Source organism: Salmo salar, chromosome ssa09 (genome assembly GCF_905237065.1).
Source record: "Salmo salar chromosome ssa09, Ssal_v3.1, whole genome shotgun sequence".
Classification (NCBI taxonomy): Eukaryota; Metazoa; Chordata; class Actinopteri; order Salmoniformes; family Salmonidae; genus Salmo; species Salmo salar.
The window spans coordinates 83,279,125-83,294,639 of record NC_059450.1 but is presented as its reverse complement, the minus strand read 5'-3'; the positions used below and the strand labels follow the sequence as shown (position 1 = coordinate 83,294,639).

Genomic DNA, 15,515 nt, shown 5'->3' with positions numbered 1-15,515 from the left:
CCCAGAGAGAGAGAATAAACCCATGTTGCTGACACCCCAGAGAGAATAAACCCATGTTGCTGACACCCCAGAGAGAGAGAATAAACCCATGTTGCTGACACCCCAGAGAGAGAATAAACCCATGTTGCTGACACCTCAGAGAGAGAGAGAATAAACCCATGTTGCTGATACCTCAGAGAGAGAGAATAAACCCATGTTGCTGATACCCCAGAGAGAGAGAATAAACCCATGTTGCTTACACACCAGAGAGAGAGAATAAACCCATGTTGCTTATACCCCAGAGAGAGAGAATAAACCCATGTTGCTGATACCTCAGAGAGAATACACCCATGTTGCTGACACCCCAGAGAGAGAATAAACCCATGTTGCTGACACCTCAGAGAGAGAGAGAATAAACCCATGTTGCTGATACCTCAGAGAGAGAGAATAAACCCATGTTGCTGATACCCCAGAGAGAGAGAATAAACCCATGTTGCTGACACCACAGAGAAAGAGAATAAACCCATGTTGCTGACACCCCAGAGAGAGAATAAACCCATGTTGCTGATACCCCAGAGAGAGAGAATAAACCCATGTTGCTGACACCCCAGAGAGAGAGAATAAACCCATGTTGCTGACACCCCAGAGATAGAGAATAAACCCATGTTGCTGACACCTCAGAGAGAGAGAATAAACCCATGTTGCTGACACCTCAGAGAGAGAGAATAAACCCATGTTGCTGATACCCCAGAGAGAGAGAATAAACCCATGTTGCTTACACCCCAGAGAGAGAGAATAAACCCATGTTGCTTACACCACAGAGAGAGAGAATAAACCCATGTTGCTGATACCTCAGAGAGAGAGAATACACCCATGTTGCTGACACCCCAGAGAGAGAGAATAAACCCATGTTGCTGACACCTCAGAGAGAGAGAATAAACCCATGTTGCTGATACCTCAGAGAGAGAGAATAAACCCATGTTGCTGATACCCCAGAGAGAGAGAATAAACCCATGTTGCTGACACCACAGAGAAAGAGAATAAACCCATGTTGCTGATACCTCAGAGAGAGAGAATAAACCCATGTTGCTGATACTACAGAGAGAGAGAACAAACCCATGTTGCTGACACCTCAGAGAGAGAGAATAAACCCATGTTGCTGATATCTCAGAGAGAGAGAGAATAAACCCATGTTGCTGACACCTCAGAGAGAGAGAATAAACCCATGTTGCTGACACCCCAGAGAGAGAGAATAAACCCATGTTGGTGATACCTCAGAGAGAGAGAATAAACCCATGTTGCTGACACCTCAGAGAGAGAGAATAAACCCATGTTGCTGATACCTCAGAGAGAGAGAATAAACACATGTTGCTGACACCTCAGAGAGAGAGAATAAACCCATGTTGCTGATACCCCAGAGAGAGAGAATAAACCCATGTTGCTGGCACCTCAGAGAGAGAGAATAAACCCATGTTGCTGACACCTCAGAGAGAGAGAGAATAAACCCATGTTGCTGACACCCCAGAGAGAGAGAATAAACCCATGTTGCTGATACCCCAGAGAGAGAGAATAAACCCATGTTGCTGACACCTCAGAGAGAGAGAATAAACCCATGTTGCTGACACCCCAGAGAGAGAGAATAAACCCATGTTGCTGATACCCCAGAGAGAGAGAATAAACCCATGTTGCTGACACCCCAGAGAGAGAGAATAAACCCATGTTGCTGACACCCCAGAGATAGAGAATAAACCCATGTTGCTGACACCTCAGAGAGAGAGAATAAACCCATGTTGCTGACACCCCAGAGAGAGAGAATAAACCCATGTTGCTGACACCCCAGAGAGAGAGAATAAACCCATGTTGCTGACACCTCAGAGAGAGAAAGAATAAACCCATGTTGCTGACACCCCAGAGAGAGAGAATAAACCCATGTTGCTGACACCCCAGAGAGAGAGAATAAACCCATGTTGCTGACACCTCAGAGAGAGAGAATAAACCCATGTTGCTGACACCTCAGAGAGAGAGAATAAACCCATGTTGCTGACACCCCAGAGAGAGAGATAAACCCATGTTGCTGACACCTCAGAGAGAGAAAGTATAAACCCATGTTGCCGACACCCCAGAGAGAGAGAGATAAACCCATGTTGCTGACACCCCAGAGAGAGAAAGAATAAACCCATGTTGCTGACACCCCAGAGAGAGAAAATAAACCCATGTTGCTGACACCTCAGAGAGAGAAAGAATAAACCCATGTTGCTGACACCCCAGAGAGAGAGAGAGAATAAACCCATGTTGCTGACACCCCAGAGAGAGAGAATAAACCCATGTTGCTGACACCCCAGAGAGAGAGAATAAACCCATGTTGCTGACCCCTCAGAGAGAATAAACCCAAGTTACTGACACCCCAGAGAGAGAGAATAAACCCATGTTGCTGACACCCCAGAGATAGAGAATAAACCCATGTTGCTGACACCTCAGAGAGAGAGAATAAACCCATGCTGCTGACACCTCAGAGAGAGAGAATAAACCCATGTTGCTGACACCCCAGAGAGAGAATAAACCCATGTGGCTGACACCTCAGAGAGAGAAAGAATAAACCCATGTTGCTGACACCCCAGAGAGAGAGAATAAACCCATGTTGCTGACACCCCAGAGAGAGAGAATAAACCCATGTTGCTGACACCTCAGAGAGAGAGAATAAACCCATGTTGCTGACACCCCAGAGAGAGAGAATAAACCCATGTTGCTGACACCTCAGAGAGAGAAAGAATAAACCCATGTTGCTGACACCCCAGAGAGAGAGAGAGAATAAACCCATGTTGCTGACACCCCAGAGAGAGAGAGAGAATAAACCCATGTTGCTGACACCCCAGAGAGAGAGAGAATAAACCCATGTTGCTGATATCTCAGAGAGAGAGAATAAACCCATGTTGCTGATACCCCAGAGAGAGAGAATAAACCCATGTTGCTGATACCCCAGAGAGAGAGAATAAACCCATGTTGCTCACACCCCAGAGAGAGAGAATAAACCCATGTTGCTGACATCTCAGAGAGAGAGAATAAACCCATGTTGCTGATACCCCAGAGAGAATAAACCCATGTTGCTGACATCCCAGAGAGAGAGAATAAACCCATGTTACTGATAACCCAGAGAGGGAGAATAAACCCATGATGCTGATACCTCAGAGAGAATAAACCCATGGTGCTGACACCCCAGAGAGAGAGAATAAACCCATGTTGCTGATACCCCAGAGAGAGAGAATAAACCCATGTTGCTGACACCTCAGAAAGAGAGAATAAACCCATGTTGCTGACACCCCAGAGAGAATAAACCCATGTTGCTGACACCCCAGAGAGAGAGAATAAACCCATGTTGCTGACACCCCAGACAGAGAGAATAAACCCATGTTGCTGACACCTCAGAGAGAGAAAGATTAAACCCATGTTGCTGACACTCCAGAGAGAGAGAATAAACCCATGTTGCTGGCACCTCAGAGAGAGAGAATAAACCCATGTTGCAGACACCTCAGAGAGAGAGAATAAACCCATGTTGCTGACACCCCAGAGAGAGAATAAACCCATGTTGCTGATACCCCAGAGAGAGAGAATAAACCCATGTTGCTGACACCCCAGAGAGAATAAACCCATGTTGCTGACACCCCAGAGAGAGAGAATAAACCCATGTTGCTGACACCCCAGAGAGAGAATAAACCCATGTTGCTGACACCTCAGAGAGAGAGAGAATAAACCCATGTTGCTGATACCTCAGAGAGAGAGAATAAACCCACGTTGCTGATACCCCAGAGAGAGAGAATAAACCCATGTTGCTTACACACCAGAGAGAGAGAATAAACCCATGTTGCTTATACCCCAGAGAGAGAGAATAAACCCATGTTGCTGATACCTCAGAGAGAGAATAAACCCATGTTGGTGATACCTCAGAGAGAGAGAATAAACCCATGTTGCTGACACCTCAGAGAGAGAGAATAAATCCATGTTGCTGATACCTCAGAGAGAGAGAATAAACACATGTTGCTGACACCTCAGAGAGAGAGAATAAACCCATGTTGCTGATACCCCAGAGAGAGAGAATAAACCCATGTTGCTGGCACCTCAGAGAGAGAGAATAAACCCATGTTGCTGACACCTCAGAGAGAGAGAGAATAAACCCATGTTGCTGACACCCCAGAGAGAGAATAAACCCATGTTGCTGATACCTCAGAGAGAGAGAATAAATCCATGTTGCTGACACCTCAGAGAGAATAAACCCATGTTGCTGATACCTCAGAGAGAGAATAAACCCATGTTGCTGATACCTCAGAGAGAGAGAATAAATCCATGTTGCTGACACCTCAGAGAGAATAAACCCATGTTGCTGATACCTCAGAGAGAGAATAAACCCATGTTGCTGACACCCAAGATATATAGAATAAACCCATGTTGCTTACACCCCAGAGAGAGAGAATAAACCCATGTTGCTGATACCCCAGAGAGAGAGAATAAACCCATGTTGCTGACCGCTCAGAGAGAGAGAATAAACCCATGTTACTGATACCCCAGAGAGAGAGAATAAACCCATGTTACTGATACCCCAGAGAGAGAAAATAAACCCATGATGCTGACACCCCAGAGAGAATAAACCCATGTTGTTGACACCCCAGAGAGAGAGAGAATAAACCCATGTTGCTGACACCCCAGAGAGAATAAACCCATGTTGCTGACACCCCAGAGAGAGAGAGAATAAACCCATGTTACTGATACCCCAGAGAGAGAGAATAAACCCATGATGCTGACACCCCAGAGAGAATAAACCCATGTTGCTGACACACCAGAGAGAATAAACCCATGTTGCTGACACCCCAGAGAGAATAAACCCATGTTGCTGACACCCCAGAGAGAGAATAAACCCATGTTGCTGATACCCCAGAGAGAGAGAATAAACCCATGTTGCTGACACCTCAGAGAGAGAGAATAAACCCATGTTGCTGACACCTCAGAAAGAGAGAATATACCCATGTTGCTGATACCTCAGAGAGAGAGAATAAACCCATGTTGCTGACACCTCAGAGAGAGAGAAAAAACCCATGTTGCTGATACCCCAGAGAGAGAATAAACCCATGTTGCTGACACCCCAGAGAGAGAGAATAAACCCATGTTGCTGACACCTCAGAGAGAGAGAATAAACCCATGTTGCTGATACCTCAGAGAGAGAGAATAAACCCATGTTGCTGACACCTCACAGAGAGAGAATAAACCCATGTTGCTGATACCCAAGAGAGAGAGAATAAACCCATGTTGCTGATACCCAAGAGAGAGAGAATAAACCCATGTTGCTGATACACCAGAGAGAGAGAATAAACCCATGTTGCTGATACCCCAGAGAGAGACAATAAACCCATGTTGCTGACACCCCAGAGAGAGAGAATAAACTCATGTTGCTGAAACCCCAGAGAGAGAATAAACCCATGTTGCTGATACCTCAGAGAGAGAAAATAAACCCATGTTGCAGATACCCCAGAGAGAATAAACCCATGTTGCTGACACCCCAGAGAGAGAGAATAAACCCATGTTGCTGACACCTCAGACAGAGAGAATAAACCCATGTTGCTGATACCTCAGAGAGAGAGAATAAACCCATGTTGCTGACACCCCAGAGAGAATAAACCCATGTTGCTGACACCTCAGAGAGAGAGAATAAACCCATGTTGCTGATACCCCAGAGAGAGAGAATAAACCCATGTTGCTGACACCCCAGAGAGAGAGAATAAACCCATGTTGCTGACACCCCAGAGAGAGAGAATAAACCCATGTTGCTGACACCTCAGAGAGAGAGAGAATAAACCCATGTTGCTGATACCTCAGAGAGAGAGAATAAACCCATGTTGCTGATACCTCAGAGAGAGAGAATAAACCCATGTTGCTGATACCACAGAGAGAGAGAATAAACCCATGTTGCTGACACCTCAGAGAGAGAGAATAAACCCATGTTGCTGATACCTCAGAGAGAGAATAACCCCATATTGCTGATACCCCAGAGAGAGAATAAACCCATGTTGCTGATACCTCAGAGAGAGAGAATAAACCCATGTTGCTGATACACCAGAGAGAGAGAATAAACCCATGTTGCTGATACCTCAGAGAGAGAGAATAAACCCATGTTGCTGACACCCCAGAGAGAATAAACCCATGTTGCTGACACCCCAGAGAGAGAATAAACCCATGTTGCTGACACCCCAGAGAGAGAATAAACCCATGTTGCTGACACCTCAGAGAGAGAGAGAATAAACCCATGTTGCTGATACCCCAGAGAGAGAGAATAAACCCATGTTGCTGATACCCCAAAGAGAGAGAATAAACCCATGTTGCTGATACCTCAGAGAAAGAGACTAAACCCATGTTGCTGATACCTCAGAGAGACAGAATAAACACATGTTGCTGACACCTCAGAGAGAGAGAGAATAAACCCATGTTGCTGATACCCCAGAGAGAGAGAATAAACCCATGTTGCTGAAACCCCAGAGAGAGAATAAAGCCATGTTGCTGATACCTCAGAGAGAGAAAATAAACCCATGTTGCTGATACCCCAGAGAGAATAAACCCATGTTGCTGACACCCCAGAGAGAGAGAATAAACCCATGTTGCTGACACCTCAGACAGAGAGAATAAACCCATGTTGCTGATACCTCAGAGAGAGAGAATAAACCCATGTTGCTGACACCCCAGAGAGAATAAACCCATGTTGCTGACACCTCAGAGAGAGAGAATAAACCCATGTTGCTGATACCTCAGAGAGAGAGAATAAACCCATGTTGCTGACACAACAGAGAGAATAAACCCATGTTGCTGACACCCCAGAGAGAGAGAATAAACCCATGTTGCTGACACCTCAGAGAGAGAGAATAAACCCATGTTGCTGACACCTCAGAGAGAGAGAGAATAAACCCATGTTGCTGACACCCCAGAGAGAGAATATACCCATGTTGCTGATACCCCAGAGAGAGAATATACCCATGTTGCTGATACCTCAGAGAGAGAATAAACCCATGTTGCTGATACCTCAGAGATAGAGAATACACCCATGTTGCTGACACCCCAGAGAGAGAGAGTAAACCCATGTTGCTGACACCTCAGAGAGAGAGAATAAACCCATGTTGCTGACACCCCAGAGAGAGAATATACCCACGTTGCTGATACCCCAGAGAGAGAATAAACCCATGTTGCTGATACCTCAGAGAGAGAGAATAAACCCATGTTGCTGATACCCCAGAGAGAGAATAAACCCATGTTGCTGATACCTCAGAGAGAGAGAATAAACCCATGTTTCTGATACACCAGAGAGAGAGAATAAACCCATGTTGCTGATACCTCAGAGAGAGAGAATAAACCCATGTTGCTGACACCCCAGAGAGAATAAACCCATGTTGCTGACACCCCAGAGAGAGAATAAACCCATGTTGCTGACACCTCAGAGAGAGAGAATAAACCCATTTTGCTGACACCTCAGAGAGAGAGAGAGAATAAACCCATGTTGCTGATACCCCAGAGAGAGAGAATAAACCCATGTTGCTGATACCTCAGAGAGAGAGAATAAACCCATTTTGCTGACACCTCAGAGAGAATAAACCCATGTTGCTGACACCACAGAGAGAGAGAATACACCCATGTTGCTGACACCTCAGAGAGAGAGAATAAACCCATGTTGCTTACACCTCAGAGAGAGAATAAACCCATGTTGCTGATACCTCAGAGAGAGAGAATAAACCCATTTTGCTGACACCTCAGAGAGAATAAACCCATGTTGCTGACACCCCAGAGAGAGAGAATACACCCATGTTGCTGACACCTCAGAGAGAGAGAGAATAAACCCATGTTGCTGATACCTCAGAGAGAGAATAAACCCATGTTGCTGATACCCCAGAGAGAGAGAATAAACCCATGTTGCTGATACCCCAGAGAGAGAGAATAAACCCATGTTGCTGATACCCCAGAGAGAGAGAATAAACCCATGTTGCTGACACCTCAGAGAGAGAGAATAAACCCATGTTGCTGACACCTCAGAGAGAGAATAAACCCATGTTGCTGACACCCCAGAGAGAGGGAATAAACCCATGTTGCTGATACCCCAGAGAGAGAGAATAAACCCATGTTGCTGACACCTCAGAGAGAGAGAATAAACCCATGTTGCTGACACCTCAGAGAGAGAATAAACCCATGTTGCTGACACCCCAGAGAGAGGGAATAAACCCATGTTGCTGATACCCCAGAGAGAGAGAATAAACCCATGTTGCTGATACCACAGAGAGAGAATAAACCCATGTTGCTGATACCCCAGAGAGAGAGAATAAACCCATGTTGCTGATTCCTCAGAGAGAGAATAAACCCATGTTGCTGATACCCCAGAGAGAGAGAATAAACCCATGTTGCTGACACCTCAGAGAGAGAGAGAATAAACCCATGTTGCTGACACCTCAGAGAGAGAGAATAAACCCATGTTGCTGACACCTCAGAGAGAGAATAAACCCATGTTGCTGATACCTCAGAGAGGGGTGGACAAACATTTGGTTTCAGAGGTCTGCATCAGTCATTCATTGGAAGGCAAAAAACTAAAATAAACAGCAATACTTTGTAGCCTGAAGACTGAAATTCTGAAGTAACGTGCAACCATTGCCTCTTTAGGGCTAATCCTGAGTGTGGTTTTGGTTCACAAGTTCCACTTTAACTGCTTTTGAGCTTCCTTCAGTTAATAAGAGGTGTTATATTCACCGTGATGGCCAGCTGTTAGTTACATTTATGAGAAAAAATAGGAAAAAAACTGTGTGCACATGTGGAGAATTAATGACTAACTGGTGAAAATATTGGATTTGTATTGCTGTGAATCTGACTCACTCACTGTCAAAGATCCTGACAGGGACAGAGCAGAGAGTTTTATGTGTCGTCTGTAAGTGTTGCCACTTTGGTCAAACAGAGTTACCGTGTGGTAGGAAGTAGAAGGCTTCCTCACGTAGCCAGCTCAGAGCTCACCTCAACCAGTAGCCTCTTGACCTCCAACCAGCCAGCCGCCGTTACGAAAAAAAGAACCGACGTTCTCTCTCAAACCAAACACAGAACAAAAGAAGCAACAAACCATTCAGAGAAAAGAAACAGAAGAAGAAGTGGAAACAACAGAGCGAGGTCAGGAACAAGAGGCTATGATACACGGACACAAAGCCAGTGCAGCTGAGCAAACACCCAGGCCAAGGGAGTTGTCTTCCTGACAGGGTTGGTTGTTGTGGCAGAGATTCGGGTTCATTGGGCAGGGAAGAAGTGAGTCCAGGGGCCTGAGGAGTGAGCTCAGGGTTCTGGGGAGTGAGGCCAGGGTTCTGGGGAGTGAGGCCAGGGGCCTGGGGAGTGAGGCCAGGGTTCTGGGGAGTGAGGCCAGGGTTTTGGGGAGTGAGGCCAGGGTTCTGGGGAGTGAGGCCAGGGTTCTGGAGAGTGAGGGCAGGGGCCTGGGGAGTGAGGCCAGGGTTCTAGGGAGTGAGGCCAGGGTTCTGGGGAGTGAGGCCAGGGTTCTGGGGAGTGAGTCCAGTGTTCATGGGAGTGAGGCCAGGGGCCTGGGGAGTGAGTCCAGGGTTCAAGGGGAGTGAGGCCAGTGGCCTGGGGAGTGAGTCCAGGGGCCTGGGGAGTGAGGCCAGGGGCCTGGGGAGTGAGGCCAGGGTTCTGGAGAGTGAGGCCAGGGGCCTGGGGAGTGAGGCCAGGGGCCTGGGGAGTGAGGGCAGGGTTCTGGGGAGTGAGACCAGGGGCATGGGGAGTGAGGCCAGGGGCCTGGGGAGTGAGGCCAGGGTTCTGGGGAGTGAGGCCAGGGTTCTGGGGAGTGAAGCCAGGGTTCTGGGGAGTGAGGCCAGGGTTCTGGAGAGTGAGGCCAGGGGCCTGGGGAGTGAGGCCAGGGTTCTGGGGAGTGAGTCCAGGGTTCTTGGGAGTGAGGCCAGGGGCCTGGGGAGTGAGACCAGGGTTCTGGGGAGTGAGACCTGGGTTCTTGGGAGTGAGGCCAGGGGCCTGGGGAGTGAGGCCAGGGGTCCCGGGGTTAAAGCAGGAATCCAGCAGGTCCACCACTTCCAGTGGTCTGGACCAGGAGATCTCAACACCCCTCTCTTCTCCATGCTCCTGATAATGGGGGGAGATGCTGCTCCAACACTGGATGGCCTTAGCCAGAATGTTCTCCTCTTTAGCTTGTCAGCTACTGCTGCTACTTTACTCAGTGTGACCTTTACTTGAGTATTTGCCTCCCTGTCTTAACTTATCAGAGACACACAAAACCAGAAGGAAAGAGACCTTCAGGGACTGGAGTTGTTACTAAAAGAAAAGTGAATACATGGCGGCGTTTGTCTGACTGACCTGCAAAGATACGTAACCGTTTACGGTGAGGGGGCGGCCCGAGCCCCGACACCCCAGCACAGTCATCCTCGTCATCACAGTCGCCACTCTCGAACCACTCATCCTCCTCCTCTCCCTTGCTCCGTCCCTCCGGCCCTTGACCCCCACCTGACCGGGCTCTCCAGCGCTTCTCAGGCACCGTCACCAGACGCAGCAACTGTAGAGGCAGAGATGAAAGGGTTCAAAAACATAATAAGATCACACACATATGGACTTGGCTCCCGAATGGCCCCCTATTCTATTTATAGTACACTACTTTGACCACTTTGGCCTGTAAGGTCCCGTGTGGCTCAGTTGGTAGGACATGGTCCTTGCAAAGCCAGGGTTGTGGGTTTGATTCCCACAGGGGACCAGTGTGAGAAGGTATGCACTCAGTACTGTAAGTTGCTCTGGATAAGAGCGTCTGCTAAATGATTAAAATGTAAGAAAAAAAAATTGCATTAAGTAGGAGGCCATCTGGGACACACATACGCTGACCTTATTCACACCCTTTGGTGGAATGTACATGTCCAGTACATTGGTAATATAATAATTCAGGATTTTGGTTGCTTCCCAAATGGTACCCTATTCCCTTTATCGTGCACTATTTTTGACTAGGGCACATAGGGCTGTGTTAAAAAGTAGTACACTATACAGTTTAGGGAATAGGGTGCCATTTGGGAAGCAGACGTAACTGCCTGACATGGGAGGAAGGCGAGGATGTGGGGGAAACTCCAGGAAAAACCTTGTCAGGGCTAAAACGAGTGGTGTTTACCAAACTCCATATATAATCACCATGCACAGAAATGTTGCTATCTAAGCCAGATGTTTTATTTCTGTGGTGATTCATCCACAGCGTAATAGCAGGCGAAGGCTGTGGCTGTTGATCACTCAGTGGTGGAAAAAGTACCCAATTGTAATACTTGAGTAAAAGTAAAGATACTTTAATAGAAAATGACTCAAGTAAAATTGAAAGTTTACCCAGTAAAATACTACTTGAGTAAAAGTCTAAAAGTATTTGGTTTTAAATACAGTTGATGTCAGAAGTTTACATACACCTTAGCCAAATACTTTTAAACTTCACAATTCCTGACATTTAATCCTAGTAAAAATTCCCTGTTTTAGGTCAGTTAGAATTACACTTTATTTTAAGAATGTGAAATGTCAGAATAATAGTAGAGATAATTATTTATTTCAGCTTTTATTTCTTTCATCACATTCCCAGTGGGTCAGAAGTTTACATACACTCAATTAGTATTTGGTAGCATTGCCTTTAAATCGTTTAACTTATGTCAAACGTATCAGGTAGCCTTCCACAAGCTTCCCACAATAAGTTGGGTGAATTTTGGCCCATTCCTCTTGACAGAGCTGGTGTAACTGAGTCAGGTTTGTAGGCCTCCTTGCTCGCACATGCTTTTTCAGTTCTGCCCACACATTTTCTATAGGATTGAGGTCAGTGCTTTGTGATGGCCACTCCAATGCTTTGACTTTGTTGTCCTTAAGCCATTTTGCCACAACTTTGGAACTGTGCTTGGGGTCATTGTCCATTTGGAAGACCCATTTGCGACCAAGCTTTAATTTTATGACTGATGTCTTGAGATGTTGCTTCAATATATCCACATAATTTTTCTCTTTCATGATGCCATCTATTTTGTGAAGTGCACCAGTATCTCCTGCAGCAAAGCACCCCCACAACATGATGCTGCCACCCCCGTGCTTCACGGTTGGGATGGTGTTCTTTGGCTTGCAAGCCTCCCCCTTTTTCCTCCAAACATAACGATGGTCATTATGGCCAAACAGTTCTATTTTTGTTTCATCAGACCAGAAGACATCTCTCCAAAAAGTACGATCTTCGTCCCCATGTGCAGTTGCAAACCATAGTCTGACTTTTTTTTTATGGCGGTTTTAGAGCAGTGGCTTCTTCCTTGCTGAGCGGCCTTTCAGGTTATGTCGATATAGGACTTGTTTCATCTCTAGGAGACAGAACTTGTCTCCTTCCTGAGCGATATGTCGGCTGAGCGGTCCCATGGTGTTTATAATTGCATAGTATTGTTTGTACAGATGAACGTGGTGCCTTCAGGCATTTGGAAATTGCTCCCAAGGATGAACCAGACTTGTGGAGGTCGACAATTTTTTTTCTGAGGTTTTGGCTCATTTCTTTTGATTTTCCCATGATGTCAAGGGAAGAGGCACTGAGTTTGAAGGTAGGCCTTGAAATACATCCACAGGTACACCTCCAAATGACTCAAATGATGTCAATTAGCCTATCAGAAGCTTCTAAAGCCGTGACATCATTTTCTGGAATTTTCCAAGCTGTTTAAAGGCACAGTCAACTTAGTGTATGTAAACTTCTGACCCACTGGAATTGTGATACAGTGAATTATTAGTGAAATAATCTGTCTGTAAACAATTGTTGGAAAAATGACTTGTGTCATGCACAAAGTAGATATCCTAACCGAAATGCCAAAACAATAGTTTGTTAACAAGAAATATTTGGAGTGGTAGAAAAACGAGTTTTAATGACTCCAACCTAAGTGTATGTAAACTTCCCACTTCAACTGTATACTTAAGTATCAAAAGTAAATGTAATTGCTAAAATATACTTAAGTACCAAAAGTAAAAGTATAAATCATTTCAAATTCCTTATATTAAGCAAATCTTTTTAATTTACGGATAGCCAGGGGCACACTCCAACACTCAGACATAATATATTATCAAAGAATGTGTTTTGTGAGTCCGTTGGTCCGCCAGATCAGAGGCAGTAGGGATGACCAGGGATGTTCTCTTAATTAGTACGTGAATTGGACCATTATCGTGTAACATGTACGTTTGGGTGTCAGTAAAAATGTATGGAGTAAAAAGTACATCATTTTCTTTAGGAATGTAGTGAAGTAAAAGTAGTCAAAAATCTAAATAGTAAAGTAAAGTACAGGTAACCCAAAAAACGACTTAAGTAGAACTTTAAAGTATTTTTACTTTACACCACTTTGTTCACAGACATATAATTTACTGGTAGAGACATAATTATCTACACAAGAAATACTATGTGATTGTGTTGTTGTTGGCAAACACCATTGTTGGTATCTGGCCAACATGGATAAACTGGCATCAAACAATGTGAATACATTGAACAGAACATCAGGATCCAACGTAGAGAAATGATTTTGTCAAAACATTTATTCAAACCTCTCTGGGATTTACAAGTTAAAAAGTTAGCAAAGTGTGTGTTGGATCTTACAAAGACAATACTGATTGTCATACATGACCCCATATTTCATCCTTAGATAAACCCTACACTGTATGACCCCATATTTCATACATAGATAAACCCTATACTGTATGACCCCATATTTCATACATAGATAAACCCTACAATGTATGACCCCATATTTCATACATAGATAAACCCTACACTGTATGACCCCATATTTCATACATAGATAAACCATACACTGTATGACCCCATATTTCATACATAGATAAACCCTACAATGAATGACCCCATATTTCATACATAGATAAACCCTGCACTGTATGACCCCATATTTCATACATAGATAAACCCTATACTGTATGACCCCATATTTCATACATACATAAACCCTATACTGTATGATCCCATATTTCATACATAGATAAACCCTATACTGTATGACCCCATATTTCATACATAGATAAATCTTAGTGTACGACCCCGTATTTCATACATAGATAAACTGTAATGAGTTGGATTCCAAAATAAATTACACATTTCAATCCAATTGAAATGTGTCACATGAGGAATAGAATAAAATCATTTTTACATTTTAAAATAAATACAAATTGGTTTACAATTTTACTTCAATTTCACTGCAATGGTGTAACAATTAATCCCTTTTGCATGTTTTATCCAAATCAAATAAAAATATTTCCCCAATTACTTAGCTACAGAAGCTTATTATGTGTTGTGCAACACATACCGGAATTGTGTTTATTGAGATTCTGTGGCAAACCAATCAACTCGTAAATTATTTACAAACGTTTGAGAGCTGTAAATCTGGGGTATCCAAAACCAATTTCAACATTCCTCTTCAGCCAGTGCAAAATATATAATCTAACTACATGTGAGTCCTGAATGGCACCCTATTCCCTACATAGTGCACTACTTCTGACCAGGGCCCTATAGGAGCCCTATGGGCCCTGGTCAAAGGTAGTGCACTATATAGGGAACGGGGTGCCATTTGTAACAAATCCTACATTCTGTTAAAGGACGGTCAGAACACAAGGAGACATAAATGATCAAAACAACATAGTTTCATAACTGGATTGAAAACATCTGGTCATAGCTCTTGTCCTTAGGACATTGGTCTGACTTGATAACGTTATCAGTCTGAATGAAAGAACTTCGAGAAGCATCCAAACTGCATTCTTTAAATATATATGGAACTCTTGTCCTTAGGACATTGGTCTGACTTGATAATGTTAACAGTCTGAATGAAAGACCTTTGAGAAGCATCCAAACTGCATTCTTTAAATATATATGAAATGACAGTATAGATTTATGAAGAGTATGTAGTGCACTACTTTTGACCAGGGCTCATAGGGCTCTTTTATTGTACCTGGTCAAAAGTAGTGCACTATATAGGGAATGAGGTGCCATTTTGGACTTAGACATACAGACAGACTCGTCTCTGACCACCTCTCCACCTCCACAGCATCAGGCATAATTAAGAGGACTACCAAGGTTACAGATGTGCCAAATTCCATCCTCCTCTTTCCTTGTTTTTTAAAGAAAAGCACATTTTTTTGTCAATTAAAATAACATCAAATTGATCAGAAATACAGTGCCTTCTAGGCACAGTTGCAAAGAAAAAGCCATATCTCAGACTGGCCAATAAAAATAAAAGATTAAGAGGAACTCTGCCTAGAAGGCCAGCATCCCGGAGTCACCTCTTCGCTGTTGACGTTGAGACTGGTGTTTTGCGGGTACTATTTAATGAAGCTGCCAGTTGAGGACTTGTGAGGCATCTGTTTCTCAAACTAGACACTCTAATGTACTTGTCCTCTTACTCAGTTGTGCACCGGGGCCTCCCACTCCTCTTTCTATTCTGGTTAGAGTTAGTTTGCGCTGGTCTGTGAAGGAAGTAGTACACAGCGTTGTACGAGAC

The 15,515-nt window shown here is 44.5% G+C and overlaps 1 protein-coding gene across 1 annotated transcript in view; it reads right to left on the bottom strand.

The window, feature by feature from the left end:
- The window catches only part of gpc3 (glypican 3), a 495,734-nt gene that overhangs the window by 104,465 nt on the left and 375,754 nt on the right, over positions 1 to 15,515 (bottom strand). The window contains exon 7 of the mRNA XM_045724105.1: positions 10,351 to 10,546. Coding sequence (XP_045580061.1) covers positions 10,351 to 10,546 — 196 coding nt within the window. The remainder of the gene's footprint in view (positions 1 to 10,350; positions 10,547 to 15,515) is intronic.